At 39.6% G+C, this 24,304-nt stretch overlaps 1 protein-coding gene across 1 annotated transcript in view; it reads right to left on the bottom strand.

Annotated features, from left to right (window-relative positions):
* UBE2G1 (ubiquitin conjugating enzyme E2 G1) overlaps window positions 1-13,644 on the bottom strand; it is a 94,637-nt gene extending 80,993 nt beyond the window's left edge. Inside the window, exon 1 of the mRNA XM_054575861.1 lies at window positions 13,235-13,644. Coding sequence (XP_054431836.1) covers window positions 13,235-13,280 — 46 coding nt within the window. The 5' untranslated portion in view covers window positions 13,281-13,644. The remainder of the gene's footprint in view (window positions 1-13,234) is intronic.
* Window positions 13,645-24,304: the final 10,660 nt, after the last annotated feature.

Below are 24,304 nucleotides of genomic sequence, written 5' to 3'. Positions count from 1 at the left end.
GTGAAGGTAGGAGGAAATAAGATTTTGATGCTTAAAGACAATTCCTCAACAGGCAAAGTTTCCGTGGTGAGAATTACAGCTTCTTTCTAGTTCCAATTTTTTTTGTATTATAATGAGTATATTAACATAATCATAAATGCTGTTGGCTGGTTTTCCTTGTTTGAGACTTGACAAAGACACCTTATTTCAATTATAAAAGAGAAAATAAATGTTATTAAAAAGATTTGTAGACCTGGCTGGTGTGGCTCAGTGTACTGAGTGCTGGCCTGCAAACTAAAAAGTTGCCAGTTCAATTCCCAATCAGGGCACATGCCTGGGTTGCAGGCCAGATCCCTGATTGGGAGCATGCAAGAGGCAACCAACTGATGAATCTCTTGCACATTGATGTTTCTCTCTCTCTTTCTCCCTCCCTTCCCTTTTCTGTATAAGTAAATAAGTAAAATCTTTAATAAAAAATTTGTAAGGGGTTGGGATTCAGTAAAGAGTAAGTGCACTAATTTATTTACCTTTCATAGCAGGGACTCATAACGTCAGATTGATAAATCATTTTATTAATAGTAATAAAGACAACCATTAGAACAGTTATAAATATGTAATAAAAATTTTAAAAGGGAAATAGTGTTATTAAATTCTTCATCTTTTATACTGAGAAGTTAAATAAACTCATGAATTAGGAGGTACCATATAAATTATATTGAAAAGTATAAGCATGAATTATAAATTCCTTTCTGGAGAATGGAAAAGGGTGATGGTGGATGGGACTTACTTTTCACTGCATTCTCTTTCTGCAGAATTTAAATTTTTGGCCATGAATATGCAATATTTTTATAATTTAAAGAATTGTTTTAATAAAAAGTAAATTGTTTTAGCAATGGAATACTGTGTAGGTGTTTGAAAAGAAAAAAATAAGTCTCTACCTACCAATACATGAAGATGTCTACAACTATATTAAGTGAAAAACTAAAATGAAAAAAAATTTATGAAAATCATACTGTATTCACAATAAAAATGTTTGATACAGTCACTCTGGAAGACTATTTGGCAAGTTTCATATCAAGTTAAACAGTCTCACCATACAACAGTCTCACCAGCAACTGTACTCGTAGGTACATATCCGTGAGAACTGAAAACTCAGGTTCCCACAAAAACCTGTACACAAATGTTTACAGCAGCTTTATCCATAATCAATAAAGACTGGAGGCATGCAATGTAACTATGTTATCCTTCAACATAGAAACAGAGAGGCAATCTGTGGTACAATGGAATGTACACAGTAGGAAGTATGAAATGAAATACTATTCAGTGTTAAAAAGGAACAGGCTACTGATTCGTGCAGCAATAGTGTTGAATTTTAAATCCATTTTGCTAAGTGAAAAAAGCCACACCCTAAAAGCTACATATGACACATGGAAAAGGCAAAACTAGGGACAGAAAACAGATCAGTGGTTGCCAGAGACTGGTGGAGGGGGAAGGGGTAGATTATAAGGGGGGCACATAAAGGAAACTTGAGGGTGTTTTAAGTATTCTATATGGCCCTGCAGTGGTGGATACATGACTTTATGCCTTTGTCAAAACCCACAGACATGTATATCTCAAATAATGAACTTAGACATATGCAAAATAAAATTTAATAATCAATGAGAATAAAACAAAGACTAATGGCAAATGACTCTAACTGTATTACAAATGTATGATATAATTTTACTAAAAGATCTGGGGGGAAAGGAACTGACCTAAGTAATGCTGGAAATGAATGTTTTGGCTGTAAACTGAGAAGATGAGGACAAAAAGAACTGTACATTAAACACAGTACTCCACCCCTTAAGTTTGTTTTCCACAAAGATATGAATGGGTTAGCAATTCTAAAACTGCTTTTCAATAAATGCGTTTCTCACTGTCTGAGAGGGACGTTACAGAAAAACAAGGCTAGAATAAACACTCTGGTACTTTATTGGCATCAAAAACATCAATATGAACCTAAGTGTAGCTTAAACATAAACAGATAGGTATACGGAAACATCAAGATATGTATACACCTCGGTTAGCATAAAAAAATACATACTGCCAACCTCTGTCTTATAAAGTAATAACACTCCAGCAGCAACCAGCACTTCCAATGCCCAGATCTTGGTTTCTGGATACCATTCTGGAGAACTAGCCCATTCTACGGCTGAGACTGAGAAAATATAAGATAGGTCTGATATATCCTGTAGTCATCAGAAAATAAGAAAGTGTCAAAAGGACATAGGAACCAATCTCTGAAAGAACTCTCAATGGCCAAAGCTGGAACAATTTAAGAACAAAATGAGTATATGGTTCATTTTATGCATCAACTTGGCTAGGCCACAGGACCCATATATTTGGTCAAACATTACCCCAGATGTTTCCGTGAAGGTGTTTTTTAGATGTGTTTACAATTTAAATCAGAATACTTTGAGTAGAGACTACCCTCTATAATGTGGGTGGACCTCATACAATCTGAAGAGGAAATTCTGCCAGCTGACTGCAAAGTTGAAATACACATCAACTCTGCCTTAGGTCTCCAGGCTGCCGGGCTACCCTGTAGATTTTGGATTTGCCAGTCCAAATCAATAACGTAACTGACAGATATATGTATCTCCACCCATCCAACTGGTTCTGTTTTTCTGAAGAACTCTAATACAAAGTTTAACCCAAACTATAAAATAAAATATACAAAGTCCACACTGAATCGATGATTGACTTAACAAATAAATGGAGGGGAAGTGATAAATCTTCCTTACAGAAGAATTCCAAATAATATAAACAGATATTGTCCCCTCCAGGATGTAGGGCCTAGTCTCTCTCTCCTTCCCATATGAAAGTAGGCTGGAAAATAAAGGAAAAACAGTAGCTTAACAGTGGAAAAACCTGACCAACACTGCCTTTACCAAGTCGTCGAGGTTCATGTCATCAGTGTGGTCCTGTGGTTATCATGTACCACTGATAAGTGACAAGGGTGCTTCACCTCTCTGGAATCCTTTCTGAAAATCCTTAAACCCACTCCAATCACAAGAAAAACATTAGACAAACCCAATTTGAGGAACATTCTACAAAATACCTCAACAGTATTCCTTAAAACAGTGAAAGACACAAAAATTAGGGAAACTGAAACTCTCACAGAACAGAGGAGATAAAGAAAACGTAACAACTTAAATGCAATGTGATAACCTGTGTAGGGCCCTGAAATGGAAAAATGGAAAATGGGCATCAGGTAAAAACTATGAAAATCTGAATAAAGAATGGACTTTAGTTAATAATGCTGTATCAGTACTGATTCATTAACTGTGATAAAGGTACCATATTAATGTAAGATGTTAGTAGGAAAAACAGGATGCAGGGTACATAGGAACTCTATACTATCTTTACAATTTTTCTGTAAATCTAAAACTGTTCTAAAATTAAGTTTATTTTTTATTTTTTCCTATTTATTTATAGAGAGGGGAAGGAAGGGAGAAAAAGATGGAAACATCAATGTGTGGTTGCCTCTTGCGCGCCCCCTACTGGGGACCTCACCCGCAACCCAGACCTATGTCCTGACTGGGAACTGAACCTGTGACCCCTTTGGTTTGCAGGCTGGCACTCAATCCACTGAGCCACACCAGCTAGGGCTAAGCTTATTTTTTTTTAAAAAACTGTCACAGTGGTATTGCTTCCCCAACAGCGATACCATATGCATTAGACCCTGAAGAGGGCAGCAGGAAGCACAGTATCTTCACCCAAGCCACTGCTACACCTGCAAGAGTTAAATATAAACCAAGCTGGATACCAACAGTTTTATTTCCACCAAGTAAATAGGAAGGGTAGAAGCAGCAGCAAAGGGTATAATCCTAAGGGAGAGATGTAAAAACAACCAGAGAAGACATCAAAAATACAGTTATTTCCCTGAGGAACTACCATACCATTGATGTTCACAGCAATTAAAAAAAAAAAAAAGTTAGCATAGCCTAAAGTCCTATACTTCTAGTAATGACAATATAAACCATCTTATGCACTGTTAAATACGAAAAGATAAAATATTACCCTCTTGTTATCTAGAATAAAAGACTATTAAGGAAGGTCTCAGAGTAACACCTCTCTTTTACATAAGCCTTGAAAGAGACGTTTTAGTTTGTGAATCCTACAGCACAGAAGATGAGAAACAAACAAACTCAAAATATCAGGTGAGGCCATGAGCAACAGTTGTTTCCTTTCCATACCTCACAGAGTTCTCAGAGTTTAACTAACAGTATGCTAATATATAAAAAGCAGTTTTGAAAATAAAACCTGGGTTTGAAATCTATTTCTGCCATTTCCTGCTAAATAGATTTGGAGAAATTACTTCTTGATCTAATGTTAGGTTGCTTTAAGAGAATCAAATACATGAAAGAATTTTTAATGAACTCAACTTCAGAGAGTATGATTTTCACAAACATCCTTAACACTAAAGGTTCTTCCTTTCAGAATTTCAGTTTACTAAAATGGCAAAAAAAAAAAAAAAAAAAAAAAGCGCAATGAAAGAAAAATAATCAAATCAACAGAGGCTGTAAAGGGATGACTGATGTTATAGCACATACATGTTTTATCTTTTCCCAATCTGTAATAAACATGTTCATTTGTAATTACAAAAATTATTTTAAAACATACATTTGTCATTTTCCTCCAGAATATCTTGACTTAGGTTACCTGACATTTATTTTAAAAACATTTGACTCAACCTCAAAAAAGAAAGAAAATCAAAGGAACACAGAACCTCACAGATACCTTCTGACCTAAGCAGGAAAGGGATAATTGGATCAACACATTTTTATATTCTCTATGTAGACCTAATTTAAATACTGTTAAAGGAAAGGCTCAGAGATTAATGAAATCTAGTTGTCTTGGTTCTGCTATTGTGAATAAACCAAACTCAATTTCCTCTGCTGGAAAATGTGGTCAGCCACTTGGGTAGGAAGCCTAAGGTAAGGCAGAGGACCACATAGAAACTTTGAAGACATGGTGGGGAAAAAAGTCTAGAAAAGTGGGGGGGGGGGGGGGCGCATTTTAATTTTTGTGGTAATCTATAAGTTATAAAGAGTTAGAAAAACAATAGTCATAGTAGATAAGATAAACTGCTCTGAGAGAAAAAGAATGACCTCGCTGAGACAATGTAGGTGTTCCAACAATAGTCAATGATCAAAGTTATACTTTAAACAAGTAAACGGGGGTGCAGGGAATAGACATGAAAAAGGGTTGGCAAGAATGCCTATACTACTGTGGAAAAGTATCTATATTCTAATTATTAACCAGTTTTTTTTAATAAAAGTCTACCTTCCTTATTAGAAGGGGAAGCCAAGGATTGTATCATGAATCTTTGTATCCCTGGGGCCTGGCATATAGAAGGCATTAAGTGTTTACTGAATGGAAGTATTCTAATTGTTTTACTTTCTATCTTAGGAGATTTAGTTCACATGTGCTTAAGTTCTTAGAAAAAAATATATAGTATGATAGTTCTGATCCATTCAATAAATACTTATTGTTTGCCTGCTATGTTTCAGTCACCCTTCTAAGCTATCTGTGACATGTCAATCAATAGTTTGCCTGCTATGTTTCAGTCACCCTTCTAAGCTATCTGTGACATGTCAATCAATAGGCAAACACAAAAATCTCTCTCCTCATGGAATTTCATCAAAATGTCATATTCCACCCTGTCCAAAGCAGTGCTACTCCAAGTATGCTACATGAATTGGTGCCAATCCACCAAATTGTTACTGATCTGTGACACAGCAAGCTGGAGCGAGCATTTAGACACTCATACAGCAATCAGGAAGTCATTCTAAATAATGAACCTAGTATGAGTTCAACTTAGTCTTTTTATTTAATTTTTCTAATAATTCATTTTTATTGTTTATCAAAGTATCACTACATAATGAACTGGAAATTTTCTTAAGAACTAGTCTTTCACCACAGACAATTTGAAGAGCACTGGTCAAATGCACTTTGATCACATCACTTTTGTCTCCTGAAATAGAATTCTATACTTCAACATTTTTAAGATCTTCCACAAACACCAGCCTTTCCAAATATTATTTTCCCACTAGTTCAGTTTAATCATATCCTCTAATCACATTAAAATGCTTTCAGCACAAACCTTCTATCTTGCTTGCTCTTTACCCTCAGCCTTAAATACTTTCCTATTTCTGTGCGATCAAAATTTACACCCTTTTAAAGTCAAGCACAATCACCACCAACTCCTCAAAGCCCTCCATGATCCAGACAGGTACTAGCACACTTTTCCCTGACTTTCTGTAATACTTTAAAGCAACCCTCTTAATGAGACTTTCTGCAGACTACAAATTCCTAGAATACAAAATAATAACCTGCTCATTTGGTATCCCTATAACACACAAAATAGATATGAAATTTGCTGAATGAATGATGCAAGAGACAGTGTTACATGTGCATAAATGAGCTTCACTCAAGAGATCAGAAAATTCTCTGAAATGTTACCACAAATCGTGTGTTCCCTTTTCTCAAGGAAAATGTCTTAATTCTCTTACTATAGATTGTCCAAGGAATCTAAGAACCCCCCAAGTGTTAAACCCACTCACTGATAAAGAGCTCAGGTTTCATCAGCAGACAGACCTATTTCTGCTGGCCAGTTCCAACAGGTTTACCTTGGGGAAATTACCAATTATAATATAAACCTCAACCTCCTTACTTCAAAAAGGTGTCAATATTTACTTCAAAGATTTGATATGAGAACTGAATGTGACCACATATGGAAAGACCTAGGATCATGAAGTGTATGTGAAAGGGTACTCAAATAATCCTCCTCCCTCTTTTTAGTAAGTTTATATTCATGAAGTAAGCAGGCTTAGGTCTCTAATTTTTAAAAAACTGCAAATTACTGGCCCTGACCCGTGTGGCTCAGTTGCCTGGGCATGGTCCCACAAACTGAAAGGTCGCTGGTTTGGGTTTGATTCTAGTCAGGGCACATGCCTGGGTTGCAGGTTCCATCTGCGGCCAGGGCACGTACAAGGGGTAACCAAATCAATGTTTCTCTCCCTCTTTCTCCCTCCCTTCCCCTCTCTCTAAAAATAAATAAATAAAATCTTTTTTTTTAAATTACCAATTAGTGGTGAAAGCTGGAGGGGAAGCAGGGCACGTGGGGCTAGATGGAGGGCAGCAAAACGGGAAATAGTAGACATCTGTAATAGTGTTAACAATATAAATACATGCATACATACATACAAATTAGTGCCATCTCTTGACAGTTGTAATCAGACTACTTATTTTCTTAGAAACCTTCAACAAGGGTAGTTGTCTTTCAGAAAACACCTATTTGTTTTAAATCTGTCACCTTTAGATTTCTGCCTGTCACGCCAAGTAATTCTAATTACTGTTTTCTCTACACTTTGCAAATATTTTTTTTAAGTATATAATTTGTCCTGGCTCATGTAACTCAATGGATTGAGTGCTGGCCTGCAAACCAAAAGGTCGCCAATTCAATTTCCAGTCAGGGTGCATGCCTGCGTTGTGGGCAAGGTCCCCAGTTGGAGGCGTGCAAGAGGCAGTTGATAGATGTCTCTCTCACATATTCATATTTTCCTCCCTCCCTTCCCTCTCTCTAAAAATAAACAAATAAAATCTTTTTTTTTTTTTAAAGTGTATCACCTAAGGCCCTCGCTGGGTAGCTCATTTGGTTAGAGTGACGTCCCAATATACCAAGGTTTGTGGTTTGATCCCCAGGCAGGATATATACAAGAATCAACCAATGAATGCATCAATAAGCGGAACAATAAATCAATGTTTCTCTCTCTCTCCACCCCCTTCTTCTCTCTCCTCAAAATCAGTAAATTAAAAAAAAAATTTTTTTTAAGTACATAATCAAATACTCTTAAGAGAACTGACATCTTATCTTGATTCAGCTACATCCCAAATTGAACTGAGCCCATTAAAACAACAACAACAAAAAATGCTTAGGTGTTTTACTTGCTTGAAGCAAGAGCACATGCATGCCAGTTTACCATAAATTAGTGTATCCCCTCAAACAAACAAAAAGATAAACCTGGCACTGAAGTACCCAAGACCAAATAATCCAAGGACTGAAACTCACCTTAATGCAAACACGCTTCGCCTGAGACAAAGAAGTCACAGCAACAATAACATAGTGGTAGTGAACGCATTTTCAGTTTCCACACTAGATAGCACTCTAATAATCAAGGCATCTAATTTTACAATTATATGCAAACTATCACCAAATACAATGTGTATTAACTTATATAAACTATATAATAAAAGTATACACTTTGGTACTACTTTACAGTAAATACAGTTGATCATATTAATATACTAAAATCTATGAATTATAGCACTTACTTCAACAGTTTAATATATTCAGCAGTATTTTAGAAAGTGAGGTAATCCACTGTAAAAGACTATGCAGAAAATATTGTCAGTCCGATGTAGTTTATTTATAGAAAATTAAACTATCATTACTTATCAAAACTAAATTTCGCTATCAAGAATATTCACTGAATAACAAAAATTGTAATTTAAAGATCATCTACTCCCTACTGCTAAGGAAATTCACTTCTTCATCAAAAAATTAAAGACCTTTTCCCAGCTTTAAGATATAACTGACATATAATATTGTGAAAATTTAAGGTGTATAACAATGATTTGCTATATGTATACATTGCAAAATGAGACTTTTTAAAGGTCTTTAACATAACACATCAGAAATAATTCCTTGATCCTCCCTCCACTACAGGGATTGTAAATCATCCTACACCCTTCCCTCAACCACAGCGTTTATGATTTTTTTCTGACAGCATACTGAGTACATGTAGTAGCTACATTCTTTCTATAATAGTGTTATGATTTCTGGATATAAAAATTTCCAAACTCTGTTAAACAATTAGTAGTTTGATGCAATGGAAATTTACTTTTAGACTTCTCTTCCATTTCTAAATGTGGGTTGACAATTATTAATGTTAACATTATTAATATGTAGCTCATCGCCCAGAATCTTCTACCCCTAGGGTGTCCCTATTAATAAATTATGTCCCTGTCAATAATCAATTACTCTGTTTCTGCTTGTTTAAGATTGTTAATGCAACTATATGTCAAAATGCCAATATATTCTAGAAAGGCCAATAAGAAATATTAAATCTTTCTACCTCCTCCTTTCAAAAGTATTCTTCAATATCCCATTAACATCAGAGATGCTCATGAAACACAGCCCATCACAAACAGCAGGCACTGGGCTACCTGCACACAGTCCTGATTTGGGGTGGGGGGGGATGTGCGCTGCTTGGGGCGCTTACTGCAGTGTAGCCCAAAACACGTATTTCAGAGCCACCCAAAAAGCTGCTGTAGAAATTAGGTTTCCTTGAGCCCCATCAAGACATGCAGACTGTGGGGATGAGGACAGAAATCTGTATTTTTAAGAAACTCCCAAGTGATTTTTACTGCACATTATGTCTGAGAAACATGCATAACTCACTCATTACAATAACCTACTTACATGGGTAGCCAAGGAGAAAAAATTTGGGGAGTTTTCCAGATTATTTTAAAATATGTAATCAAAATTTCTACAGTAAAAGCAGCTCGATTATTTCATTGTTATTGCATAAAGAGATTCTTCTTCCTAGTTCTGGGATGACAGGCACCTGCAAGAACTCCTGAAAGACAATGTCATCAATGTTTAAAAAAAAAACCCTCAAGTGATCGTAAGAAAAAAAAAGCTTCCTCTTATAGTAAAATTTAGTACAGTTAGAGTAGGAACCCAGTCCCAATTTTTTTTCTCAGAGTTAATTGCCAAAACTAAAATGCTTAGTGCTATTTTCAGTCTATGACATTAAATTCAAAGATATTTTCCTTGATTCTGCAGAATGCTGGTCTTAAATTAACAATGACTAAAATGTTTAAAATCACTTAGATTTTAATGCATATTATTTTAATGTATTTAATTTTATTAAGGTGAGACTTTTCTCATTTTGGTATTTACTGAATAAAACTTTGAATATTTAAATTTATAAAAAAGTATTTCCTGATTGTGGTAATTACTGCTCCCTGGGAGGCAATATAGCCAATTAAAAACAACAAAGTCTCTCAAAGAAAGTCCTGAATATGAATCTAGCAGCACCAATTACTACCTGTGTAACCTTGGGCAAGTTACTTAACCTCTCTCAGCCTCTATTTCTTATTGAGAGGGTTAAATAAGATAATACATGTAAAGCACTCAGCACCTGGTACCTATTAGTCCTCAGTAATCGTTAGCTCATATAAACACATATAAAAGAATCTCTCTGAAAAGACACACAAGAAATTATCAATGATGGTTGCTTCCAAGCAAAGAACTTGAGGTCAGGATAGAAAGACTATATACCTTCTTGTACTCTGCATATTTATCCAGTACTTACAGTACATTTTTAAAAATAAAATTATTTAAAATTATCTCTTGTGCTGTGGGATTTCTTAGTGTTTAGCATAATGCACTGAAAAAGCTAAAAAGCCACTGCTAAATTCAAAGAAAGGAATAAAGTCATAGTCTAATAATATCCACAAAGAAATACACAACCTATCTGATTTCAGGAATCTAGTTAGGTATTCTTATTTCCTTTACAATATCCACATGGTCTTAAAAAAAAAACACCTTAAACCAGTGATTTTTCAATCTGGGATGATTTTGTCCCTCAGGGGACATCTGGCAACAGAGACATTTTTGGCTGTCACAACTGAAGGCACGTACTACTGGCATCTGGTGGATAGAGGCCAATGCTGCTTAACAGTCTATTATGCACAATATAGGACCACACAACAATAATCCACCCAAAAAGTCAGTAGAGCTGAGGTGAGAAACTCTGCAACCCAAGGAATCATTCTGCTCAACTTTGAGAGTAACAAGTTTCTTCATTTCAGTTACCTACAAAACAAAACAAACAATAAATTCTCCCCTCAAGTAATGAACTAAAGTCCTTAAGGACCAGTATGCTATAGGCTTAATAAATGTAACCATTGTTGGCCACTGCTATAATTTCTGAAATTCTAGCAGCTAGACAGGCTTACAGGTTTGTGTGTCTACTAAATTCAATACATTTCAAGATTTTTAATACTTATTATAAAGCCTTCCAAAAGTGCACTCTAAAAGATTTCAAGAGATTACAGATTACTATCCTTTCCTGTTTTTAAATGATATTTGAAGAACCACAGAGCTCAATGCACTACTAAAATACAACAGGGCATTTATTTTAGTGTGTAGTTGTTATCAAGTCTTTCCAGTAAACTTGATATTTTTACATTTGACTTAATGCACTACTTTGGCCTCTATTTTGTAAAAGCAACCAAGTAACTTTAATGAGGCTTGAAAAATTACAAACTAAATCATTCTCTTCTCCGATCTTAAAGCATAGTGTCCCGTATCAAAAATGTCAACAATTAGTAAAGATCTTTGGGAAATGCTTTATCAATATGTGAGATTACTCTTGTAAAAAAGGTGCAAAACTGAACCAAGCAGCTATCAAAATCTACAGCTAGTTCATAAATGGGTAAAAAATAGATTTAAAATGTTGCTACTAACACTGTTATTATTCATACTTTCTCACTGTGTCAAAACTTCTACATCTTTTAAAATGTGTATCTTTCTCATTATGTAAGTACTATTTTAGTAACAATTTAGTATATTCATATTGTTTATTAGTTCACTAAATAACTTACTGATTAAAGAATTCTTAGGGAGACATCTTAATTCCTTCGTCCAAAACAAACTTTAAAATTACACAGAAAAGGTGTTTAAAAATATAAGTTACAAAAGGTTATTATTCTTCCACTATTTTTCCAATACATTTTTCATGATAGACATAGGTATCGCTAGAACTTCTCCATTCACCAAGTCACTACCTCTGAGCATCCAGAACTTTAACACTTGTCCAAACTTGCTTGCTCATGGTCTAATAATAAACCTAATTATACAATATGTACCAGCCCCTTACAACCTTTTCCTAAGAAGCCATAAAGATGATTTAACACCCCAAATTCGCAGTAATTCTAATTCAAAAACAGATTTCTTCATTCCAGCCTTTGGCTTCTGCCGACGGCTAAGGGCTGCTGACTGTACGGGGGGAGGTGAAAACCCGCCTGAACTGAAAAGGACACACGCTGGGCGCTGGACAGCAGGGGTAACTGCTGGTTCATTTCTCTTTAAATCTGGCAGCACGTGGGGCGGCATTGTGAAGCCACCAACCCGCCTCCCCCCTCACTCTCGCACACGTACGTCTCCAGCGCGCATGCTCCACTCGCACAGTCCTAGCAGACTAGGAGCCAACCCCCTAAAAAGTCAACCTGGAAGCCGCAAACGGCCGGAGGCCGGGACAATGGGGGAGGGGGGCCGCAGGCACCCCTGGGGAGGCAGACCCGGCCTCCGCCCCAAGCCAGAGCCCGCAGGCCGCAGTCCCGCGGTTCTGCAGGCCTGCGCAAGAGTCGGAACCGCTCCAAGCACAAAGCCCCGAGCCGGCCAGCAAGCGGCTCTCCGCTCGGCCCGCTCCTACCCTCCCCCAGCCGGGCGGCGCAGCCGGAGCCCGTGCCAGGCAGAGGCAGGCCGGGCGGCGTCCCACACCCCGCTGGGTCCTCAGACCCCGCGCGCCAGTGACGAGGCCACGGAGGCGCTTTGTTGTCCGCCACAACTCTGCGAACCCGGAGCTGCCCCGGCAGAAGTTTTGCGCGCCTCACCTATCCGGCCAGGGGCCAGTTTCTTCGCCTACTCTCGCCACCCGCAGCCCGCCCGCGGCTCAGACACCCGAGCCGAGGGACTCGCAGCTAGGCGGGCCCAGACTCTCCTTTCTACCCCCAAGAGGTCCGGCGGCCTCGGCAACACCTGAGACCCGGACCCGCCCCTCCTGGGAGGGTCGGTCCTGGCCAGGGATCCACAGCCCCTCCCCCGCAACGTCCCACCCCGCAGTGGGGGAGGGGACAGCCTCCCCTCCCTTCCACCGAGCGCCAGGCCCCGTCCCAGCGCTGAGGCTGGGGCGCGTCCCCGCCCCCAATACCCTCGGAAAGCCGGGGAAGAAGTGCTGGGCCCGACCGAGACCGGCGCCTCGGGCTCCCCACCCTCGTGAGCCCTTACCCGGCCTCGCCGGCGGCTGCCGCTCCCCCTCAGCCGTCCGGCCGCCGGTCCGGGAAGAGAGAAGGAGGTAAGCCGCAGCGGCTCGCCACGATCGCGGCCCGGCGCCCCACCGCCCGCCCGCTCTCTCACCTGCCAGCTGTCTTCGCAGTAGCAGTGCCGACTGCAGCTCCGTCATCCTCCCCGCCAAGGGCCCGGGCTGGCGCCGGGGCTTTCGAAGGGCTGGGGACAGGCTCTGCAGGCTGCTGGAGCTGAATGTGCTGAGGAAACCGGGCCCCCACGACGGGAACGCCGAGGCCGAGGGAGGCCGGACTGGGGCGACGGTAGCGGCGCCTCGCTGCCGGTGTTGAGTCCGCTCGGTTCAGCTCTCCTCGCAGCGCCTCACGCCCGGAAGGGGAGGGTACCCGGGCCGCCGCGGCGCGCACTGGGACTTCGCTCGCCTGCTTCCCTTCTTCAGCCCGCCCGTCGGCCCCACCGGTGCCTTCCCCCGCTACAGCCTCACTGCGCGTAGGGTCGCTCCGCGCAGGCGCGCTGGGACTGCCTACTTCGGTATCGGCCAGCCCGCAAGCCCTACCCCTTTGCCTCCGTGCCCCGCCTCTGCCGACGGGATCCCGCCCCCTAAGCGCTTTTTTCCGAGTCACCGCCATCTTGAGAAGGTCGACTCCCGACGACTGCCAAGGCCTCAGGCGGTAGACGCCTCGCGGACGCCATGACAAAGAGGTCGCGGAGGGTCAAGACACAGCCTCCGGGTTGAAGCCGGTGGTATGGGAGCCCAGGGACCAAAAGGAGGAGTTGATGTGTCCAACAGCTATGTATGTAGCTCCACTCGTGGTGTGCGAATCAGTCATTGTTAAAGCTGAATTTAGTACTGGCGTGCCTCATTTTTAGCAGACTCCCCAATATACTTGACACACGTTGATAATTCACTTTACAGAAAGAATGCGCCAAAAGATTCTTGAAATAAGCAAAATGTTCTGCATTTCATAGTACGGAATATTTAAACATCGTTAATAATTATATGAGTAAGGGGAGTTAAGATTAGCAAAATCTGATATACATGATTCAAAACGTCATTCAGAAAGGCATCTACTATGTAAAATCAAAGCTTGGGATCTAGGGTTTGGAAAAAGTAATTTACTCCGCTCTACCTGCTCATTCCCTCAGCCTTCTGCTTTGCATATAACAGCCTCAATAAAGAGATGGAGCAGAAGGGAGAATAATAATACCTCATGGCACTGAAATACATCATGGTCTGTTCCTTTAACAATATTTACAAAACTTGTATTAATTTTGCTTTATAGAAACACAGAAATACAGCAGTGTCCCTACCTTCAAAGGGCTTAAAGTTGCTGTGAGTTCCAGGTAAGATAAACAGTCAAAGAAGGAGCAGATTCCAATACAATTCTTGGGATAAAAATTCCTGGGGCAGTTGGGGAGGGATGCGGTGGAGAACTGTCCTCTCTCTCTTGAACAAGGATTAAAAGAAACAAATAACATGCTGGATGTATTGGAACTCCTTTGGGGACCACAACCCCAAAGGAGTTGGTAATGTAGGTTTTTGTGAGGCCTAAAGTTCACCAGACTTGAACAGCTCATTTATTTTTATTTGTATTTATTTTTAGAGGAGAAAGGAAGGAGAAAGAGAGGGAGAGAAATATTCATGTGAGAGAAACATGCATGGGTTGGCTCTCCCACACCACACAACCAGGGACTGAACTTACAACCTAGGCATGTGCTCTGACCAGGAATGAAATCCAGTGACATTTCACTTTTTGGAACAGCGCTCCAACCAACCAAGCCACACCGGACTGTGCTTGTGAAGGACTCATTTTAGAGAAAAAAAAAAAACCTTTTTTAAATAAGATTCAAAAATTACTTATTTAGAGTCAGAAAATAAATCACAAATAACTGTAGTCTTTGGGAATCCATCCCTTTCTCTGAAATCTCTATAGGCAGGTTGTCCAAAATGCTGCTGGTTGCAACATGGCTTACTCTTCCCCAGTAGAACAAACCCAGCCCTCACAGGGTTCTCAAACTTCCTTAGCTTTAACATTTAAAAAAATCCATTTCCAACAACACTCCTCCTTTCTGGCCAAAAATCTTTCTTTTTAAATTTTATCAAAGTAGTAAATACATAGTTCCTAATGTATTTTAAGGCTTATACCAAAAAAAAAAAAATATATATATATATATATATATATATATATGTTTTTTCACACCCTTCTCCATTCCTAGATCCTGTTTGCCAGAGGCAATCCTTTTTAACTCTTAGAGGTTCCTTCTGGTAGTTACCTCCATTATTCCAAAGATATACATATAGTGCTTTTTCTTGATTTATCCATTTTAGGCCTTATATATTTATTCTTTCTGTAACTGGTAAGAACTTAACTCTCTTATGCTATCTTTCATCCTTTATTCTCCTACATTAAATCATGTTATTATATCAATACATAGTGTTTAAAATATCGTGACTTTAAAAATGTTGAATAGGAGGTCCAAATGCTGTAATGGATTATAATTGTATTTATTCCTTACATAGATTTTGGGGCAGGCTAGAGTTTCTAATTATTATACTTACTTTTCCTTGCAGTATCTTGATTATAATTAATGTTCTTCCTTTCCCTAACCCACCTGATTGCCATTATATTCTGTCAAGTTCTTTTTCTTGGAAATCTTCCTCCTGGGAGCCTTTCTGCTATGTTTCCAATCTGAGCTGGTTGCTTTGGGCAATGCCTGCTATATAGAAGTCTTCCTAGGATTTCTGCTGGCTGCTCTCCTAGGCTGTCTACTGCATCAGGGATCTCAAGTGTAATTCTTTTTTATTTACTCCCTTCTTTTTCTGGAGCATATTATCAGATAACTGATGAGGCAGATTTTCTAAGTTCTTATATATCAAAAAATACCAGAATTTTAAACATCTATAACGTAATACAAGTTTAGCTGGGTATACAATTCTATGACTAAAACCAAATAGTATTTCTTTAAAAATATGAAACTGTTGGTCCATTGTCTAGTAGCATCCAGTGTTGTCGTTGATTCTTGTTCTATTGTAGGTGACCTGTTTTCTTCTCCCCCTCCTCCTCTTCCTTCTTTCTTCTTCTTTTCTTTTTCGATATTAGGATTTCCTTGCTTGGTCTGGTATTTTTTTAAAGATTTTATTTATTCATTTTTAGAGAGCAAGAAAGGGAGGAGGAAAGAGAAGGAGAGAAACATGAATGTAAGAGAGAATTGGTTGCCTCTTATATGTACCCCAGTCAGAGGCCCAGGCATGTACCCTGACAAGGAATCAAACTAGTGACCTTTTGCTTTGTGGGATGATGCCCAACCAACTGAGCCACACCAGTCAGGGCCTTTGTCTGGTATTTTAAAGTATGATAACATGCTTTGGTAGTCTATATGGTGTTTTCTTTTTTTAACTCACTGTGTTCACCGTGAGTTTTGTGGTGATACAATGGCTGCTTTTATTTACATATATATAGAGACAGCCTGCATTTTCTTAGTATATTAAAAACATTTTTAAAAACTATTTTTGTATGTTAACCAACAACCTCACTGAGCTCATTTTTCATTTTTCTATAGATTATTTTGATTTTCTACATAAATAATACATGTCCAAATTTTTATTCTTCTCTCTTTCTTTTTTTGGAAACACTATGTCTCTTTTTTGTCACACTATGCCAGCTAGGATGTCCAGCAGAAGGCTCATAGTAGATACATTTAAGGTTGAGGGTTAGCCAGTCAAGTAAAGGAAAGAAAGATGGACACAGGCAAGTCTGTTGAAGGTGTATGAAGAGAGTGATGTATGAATGGACTCTTCTCTAAGCTGAGTAGAGAAGAAAGTAAAAACAGGAGGGAGCTGATGAATAGTGAAAAAGTGGTACAAATAATGAGGTCTTGATGAGATTAAAGAGTCATGTGGTACAGATTTTAAAGCAAGTGAGCTGGAAGGTTAGAAAATAATGGGTGGGTGGCTGGAAATACAGAATTCATTTGTGGCATGGTCATGAGTGGTAAGGTGGTCTCATGTGAACGTGGGAGAGGCTGGCTGGTGTGGAGGGGAGGAGGGGCAATCAAAGAGGTGACAGAGAGGACTACTGGATAGGTCATCCATGTGGGCAATTAAGTCCCCCAGGGTGAGAGCCAGAGTAAGATAAAAAGAGAGACTGTGAACCAGGAACCGAAATCATTGCTGAATGGATCCACAGGTAATGACAATGAAGGGAGTGATAAGTGGTACACCTAGATGGCATAACCTCAGAGGAGTGAGGGTTAGGGAAAGGAAGAGGAGGAGAAAAGGTTGGAAAGCAGCAGTGGAGAACAAGAAGATGCTAAGCCTGCCAGCTCTTGAGATCCCCAGGATGTGAGAGAAGACAGCCTTCCCTTGAGAGGGCTGAGGAAACTGAGTCCTTTGAAGACAGCCAGGTTCAGGTAAGTACAGGAGGTGGAGAAGTATCCCATAAGCACCTCAAACTACAGTGATTGGAACCCCTTATCTTATCCCCTCCCCAGGCCTGCTCTGTCACAACCAATGGTACCCAGTCACTTAAGTCAGAAACAGAAGTCAGCCTTGGTGTTTCTCCTTTGTCACCCCTACATCAGATTGATCACCAAGATTTAAATGTTTCCTGGTTTCCATTCCCACGGGCACTTCTTAATCCAAACCTGGATGACTGCCACCCTTCCTAAGGGTCTCCAGGCCCCTGGTCTTGACCCTCCCTCCCCTCATCAATTTTCTGAGACAGAGCAAAACTTTCCAAATGAAAATCTGCTATTGTCCCACTCCTACTTTAAAACTCTTCCATTGCCCTGGCCAGGTGAATGCCTGGTGGCAATTCACAATGGGTGAATTGCATGGTGTATAATTATATCTTAGTAAACCTATAAAAAAATAATAACACAATGGTACCTCGGCACTCATCATTAATTTGTTCAGAAACTCACGACAAGTGCCAGAAAACCTACCAGTACCAAACGATGAAGCATTTTCTCTTGTGGGCTGGTGTCATGACTCATAGAAGTTCTAGGAAGTGCGACGAGTCTCAAGCAAGTGCAGTGTACTGAAACATTTTTTCTCATCAAAATGTGCAAAGTTCAGGGTTTGATGAGTTCTGAAGCCAACAAGTACCAAGATATGACTGTATACTCAAAGAAATAAATTAAAAACAAGAGCACAAAACAATATAAACAATAAACGAGAACCACCAAAGATGAATAATAAAGCCAAAAAATGGTACTTTGAAAAGTCTAACAACTAGACCATCTTCTTACACCACACACAAGAATAAATTCGAAATGGATCAAAGACTTAAACGTTAGCCCCAAAACCATAAAAATCATAGAAGAAAACATAGGCAACAAAATCTCAGACATTGCTCACAGCAATGTTTTATTGGATATATCTCCCCAGGCAAGGGAAACAAAAGAAAAAATAAACAAATCGGACTACATCAAACTAAAAAGTTATTGCACAGCAAAGGAAATCATGAACAAAATAAAAAGACAACCCACAGAATGGGAGAACATATTCGCTGATACATCTGATAAGGGGTTATATCCAAAATTTATAAAGAGCTTACAAAACTCAACACCAAAAAACCAACAACCCAATTAAAAAATGGACAAAGGACCTGAATTGATACTTCTCCAAAGAGGACATACACATGGCGAATAGACATATGAAAAGATGTTCAACATCACTAATCATCAGAGAAATGCAAATGAAAACCACCAGGAGATATCATCTCACACCTGTCAGAATGGCTATCATCAATAAATCAACGAACAAGTGCTGATGAGGATAAGGAGAAAGGGGAACCCTTCTGCACCGTTGGTGGGAATGCCGATTGGTGCAGTCACTGTGGAAAGCAGTATGGAGATACTTCAAAAAATTAAAAATAGATCTGCCTTTTGACCCAGTGATCCTACTTCTGGGAATATATCCAAAGGAACCCAAAACACTAATTCAAAAGAACATAAGCACTCTTTATGTTCATTGTGACATTATTTACAATCACCAAGATGAGGAAGCAGCCCAAGTGCCCATCAGTAGATGAGTGTATAAAACAACGATGGGACATTTACACAATGGAATACTACTCAGCCATTAAAAAGAAGAAAGTTTTACCATTTGTGACACTATGAATGGACCTGGAGAACATAATGCTAAGTGAAATAAGCCAGTCAGAGAAAGACAAATACCATATGATTTCACTTGTATGTGGAATATAATGAACAAACTGAACTAACAAGGAAAATGGGGACAGACTCAGAGAACAGGATGAGAGCTAGTTGGAGGGCAGGGGGAGATGAGAGATTGAGCGAAAAGAAAAAAGGACTTGTGGACATGGACAACAGTGTGGTGACTGCTGGAGAGTCAAGGGGTCTAAGGAATAAATGGTAATGGAAAAATACAATAAAGATTAAATAAGAAAAGAAAAATCTAATAAAGTTGACAAACCTCTGGGAAACTTGTTCGAGAAAAGAGAAAGAGCAAATAAAATTGAGGATGAAAATTTTAAGAATTAAAAGTGCCTAATTACACTTCTGGTAAGACAGAGACTGTCTTTGCTGAGGGTCACATTGAACTGTGACCTGCGTCAGGGATGTCTTGAGGAGTCAGCAACATGACAAAAGACACTGAGACCAAAATCAAGAACTACCAGACTATCACTTTTGACAGCCATTTCCCAAGCCAGAACCAGACTAGGAACTGCCAACAGAACTACCAGGACTACCACCCCTGTGAAAAGGCTGTGGCTGCTAAAGGGAGTGATGTCTCTGTGTGAACAGTATCGGCGTGTGTACAAGTCCCTCTGCCCACTCTCCTGGGTGTCAGCCTGAGACAACTGCTGGGCACATTTCCTGAGTTAATCTGAACTGGCTCTTCTCTGCCTCTCCTCTGTCTCCATCCTTCTCCCAGGGAAGTGAAGGGGGCCCTGGGTTCCTCCTACCCTGGAATCCTGAATCATGGCTTAACTAATAATAAATACTTCTTGGAATAGTGAAAAAATTGCGTAAAATAAAATTAAGGATGAAAAGAAAGAAAACCACATGAATTAAAGAGATAAGATTATGAATAACTCTGTGCCCAAAATTTGAAGACTTAAATGAAATGGATAACTTCCTAGAAAAATATAATTTACCAAAAGTGAATAAAGACATGAAAGTGGGATCACACAGCTCCTACCACATAGAGAGATTTCTGGGGCTTATGCATATGCTTAGTGGGAATAACAACAGTACATACATCATCAGGAATATTGTGGAAATTAGATGAAGTAATGTATAGTGCCTGGCACATAGTAAGCATCAATGAATGTGAGCTGCTATTTTTTTTTAAAGTGAATCAAGAAGTAACAGAAGGCCTAATTAATATCATTACTATTAAATAAATGGAATTGGTAGTTAAATGTTTTGCTACAAAGAAAACTACAGGCCCAGATGGTTTTATTGATTTTTTTTTTACCAAATTTCAAAGATCATATGATTCTAATTTTAGAAAAACTATTGTAGAGTAAGGGACAGAGGATACATTTTATAAGATTAGCATGACCTTGATATCAAGACCTGATAAGGACAATATGAGAAAATGAAAGTTGTAGATCAGTATTAATTATGAACATAGATGCAAAAATCTTAAAGGAAAAAATTAGTGAATTGAATACAGCTATATGTAAAAAATATATCATGTTCAACTCGGATATATCCAGGAATATATGGTTGGTTTATTGCTAGGAAATCAACATGATTTGCCACATTAATAGATTAAGGGAGGAGTGAGAGAGGGATGTAGGTGCAGAAAAAGAATATAGAATTTAACATCCACTTTTTATAAGTGACAATGAACTAGAAATAGATAGGAATGTCCCCAGCCTTTTAGATGAAAACTATTTAAAAAAATAAATCCTCAGCATAAGGCTAAATAGTGAAACCTAGAAAGTGTTTCCCTTAGGAACAAGATCAAGACAAGTGTGTCCCCTATCCCCATTTCTATTTGACTATGAGAGTGAGGCTGGCCCACATAATAAGGCAAAAAAGAAAAACAGTGTTTCAAATGGAAGAAACTTGGACAATATGTAAACAGTTGGAGTAGAGAAGGACACAAGAGTTTAAGAAGAGTGTGAAGCAAGACAAATGTTGAAAGGTGTAGTAGAGGAGGAAGAATTTACAAGAAGACTCAGGAGAAATTAAGGAGGATGAAAACCAGGAGAGTAGATGGTAGTAAAGTTTAAGGAAGAAGGGTTTTCAAGAAGAAGGAAGTGGTCAATATAAAGGTTAAGTAAAAAAACAGATTGAAAGTACTAAAATGTCCTTTGGTGACAGAGATCACGGGGGACCTTGGTGAGAGCAGGGTCAGGGAATGGCATAGGTCAAGGCAAGAGGTGCAGAGACAGAGGAACAAATAGCCAATGGGCAGTGGAGGAAGTGAGTTAGACCTATGCTATGCCAGTACTATTAGAGGCCTGCTGAGTCAGTAATAAACAAACAAAAAATGACAAGATCTTAACAGGAGTGTCCAGTCTAGTGGGAACTGACAGTCGCCCAGTAGACCAGTCAACAAATTAAAAAGGTAATTGCATATAATGAGATATGCTGTGAAGAAAATAAAGTAAGGTATCAGGAAAGGCTGATTGGAAAGATTATCTTAACTGAAAAGGTGGTCAGGGAAGATTCTCTAAGGCGGTGACATTTGAATTGAGACTTGAATGGTAAGAAGAGGAAGCCATGTGATGGCCTGAGGAAGAGTGATTCAGGCAGAAAGAAACACAAATGAAAAGGCACCAAGACTGATGATGTAAGTGCATAAACTAGGCTTGTAGGGCTGGGGCCAAAGGAATAAGGAGAGAGAATACCAGGCTGTGACGTTAGAAGGAGGCTTTCTAGGCCAAGGCAAGGAGTGGATTTCATTGTATTTGCAGTGGGAAGTCATTGAAGAATTTGAAGAATCTCTCCTCCTTCAAGAAGTTTGAGTAGAAAGCGAAACAAAAACAAAAAAACAAAACAAAACAGGGCAATAGCTTAGGGGAGGAATATGTATGCATCACTCTAAGACAGAAACTTGGTCTTAAGTTTTATTGATGGTCTACCTTGCACCCTATTCTCCTAGCTGCTCTCACAGGTTTGAGCAACAAATCTGTTCCTTTCTGGATCATGGTGGAGTAGTAACTGCGTGCATAGATGCCTGCAGTTCCTAAGTGATAAGCAGATTTTTTTTTCCCCCTAAGTGCCTTAGTCCTGCCATGGGATGGGACCTGTGTTCCTTCAGAAGGTCCTGAGTATAAGACTTTGGATCCCTCAAAGGAAATGTTGGCCAGGTTCCAAGCTTCCTGCAAGCTCCAGAGCAGCCCACTTACCCTCAGTGCTTGCTGGGCTCCTCACCATAACCCTGATGGTTCCGTCAGAGAGGGGATAGGGCCTGCTCAAGATCTCAAGAAGGCAGAGAGAAATCCAAAGCCAGACCCAGGCCTCAGTTCTCATTTCCTGCTCTTCTCACAAAGTGCAATGTGGCCAGGAATGGTGAATTTGAGACTCAGAGCCTGTTAAGATCTAGTTCCCTGAAAACTTGACCTCTCCTCACCTGTCCTGGGTGTTTAGGACTCCAGGAAGTCCTTGTCTGTTCCAGGTGCTACCCATCTCTGAGCCCTGCTCCCCTCACCTGCCAGCCTTAGCAACAAGGAAATTGTTGTTGACCTTAGTAAGCACACTGATAAGAGAAGTGCGTGGGTAGAAGCCATAGTAGAGTGTGGAATGACTGACATTGGTGACTTTTTCAAGACATACGACTATCAAGGTGTTGAAAGATAAAAGACAATGGCTAAAAAGTGGGGCCAAATGAGGAGTTTTTGTTGGTGTGGGGTTGTGTTTGTCTTTTAAGATGAAGGAATTTGAAAATAACCTGACATGCTGACAGTAAGGAGTCAGTGGAAAGAAAGATGATAAAGATTCAGGAGAACAAGTGGGTGATCAATTGAAAATGGTCCCCGAAAAGGGTAAGAGGTGTGCCCCAGAGCACTAGTGGAGAAGTAGGCTTTAAACAGGAGGGGAAGTACTTCTTCCTTTGTAGCTAGAAGGAAGGAGGAAAGAAGTAATGTGGATGCAGGTAAGTTTGCATGTGTCGGGGCAGGAGGCAGAGAAAGCTCTCTTTTTTGTGCTCCCTGAAATGGGAAGCAAGGCTATTTGCTGAGCGTGGGGACAAGGTGGTGAGGAGGGTTAAGAAATAGTTACTATGGAGAACAATAGAGAGAGTTGATGAGGGAAGCAAGAAAGGGTGGCCAGGCAACCATAGATTCCAGTTTATGCTGGAACAAATTTAAAATGGTGCCAATCTGCTCAAATGTGTGATTTGTTTTTCAGCAGTGTTCACTTCCCCAGATATAGACACAGAGAGTATGGGGAGTTGGGATGTTTAAGGAGAGCTATGACACAAACACAACCAGACAAGAGAGTTGAGGATACTACTGAAAGGGTTGAAATGATGATCGGAGACTCCCCTTACTGAAAAAACAACTACAGCCTCCGCAAGGTAGCTCAGTTGATTAAAGTGTTATCCTGATATGCTAAGGTTGCGGGTTCGATCCCAAGTCAGGGCACATGCAAGAAGCAACCAATGAGTCCTGGCCAGTGTGGCTCAGTTGGCTGGAGCATCTTCCCATCGACCGCAAATTCACAGGGTCGACTCCTGGTCAGGGCACATACCCACATTGCGGGTTCAATCCCCTGTCGGGGTGCATACAAAAAGGCAACCAATTGATATTTCTCTCTCACATTGATATTTTCCTCTCCCTCTCTCTCTCCTTCTCCCTCCACCTCTTCTTCCCTCTCTAAAAAACAATGAAAAAAAATGTCCTCAGGTGAGAATAAAAAAACAAAGCAGCCAATGAATGCATAAATAAATGTAACAACATATAGATGTTTCTCTCATATTAAAATCAATAAGTAAAAATACAAAAACAACTACCCTCTAAATCAGGAGAATCTGTTTTATTGGCACCATTCTTCCAGGCTGATGTGGAAGCCCAGACAAGGTTCCTTAAATGTACGTGTGTACCCCATGCTTAGGCCCTTCATGATCTGGTAGTCCACATGCTGCACACAAATATTTCAGAATGGTGATTGGTGCATGTAGTAAGATTTGTTTTATGTGTAGACATCAGCACCTTTTGATCCCATTTCTTTTTTTTTTTTTGGTAATTTCCCACCTAC

This window comes from Pteronotus mesoamericanus, unplaced genomic scaffold (assembly GCF_021234165.1).
Source record: "Pteronotus mesoamericanus isolate MK-2021 breed Mesoamerican mustached bat unplaced genomic scaffold, CSHL_Meso_final contig_317, whole genome shotgun sequence".
In the NCBI taxonomy this organism is placed as follows: domain Eukaryota; kingdom Metazoa; phylum Chordata; class Mammalia; order Chiroptera; family Mormoopidae; genus Pteronotus; species Pteronotus mesoamericanus.
Note: the sequence above shows the minus strand (reverse complement) of the source record. Positions and strands in the feature narration are given on the sequence as shown.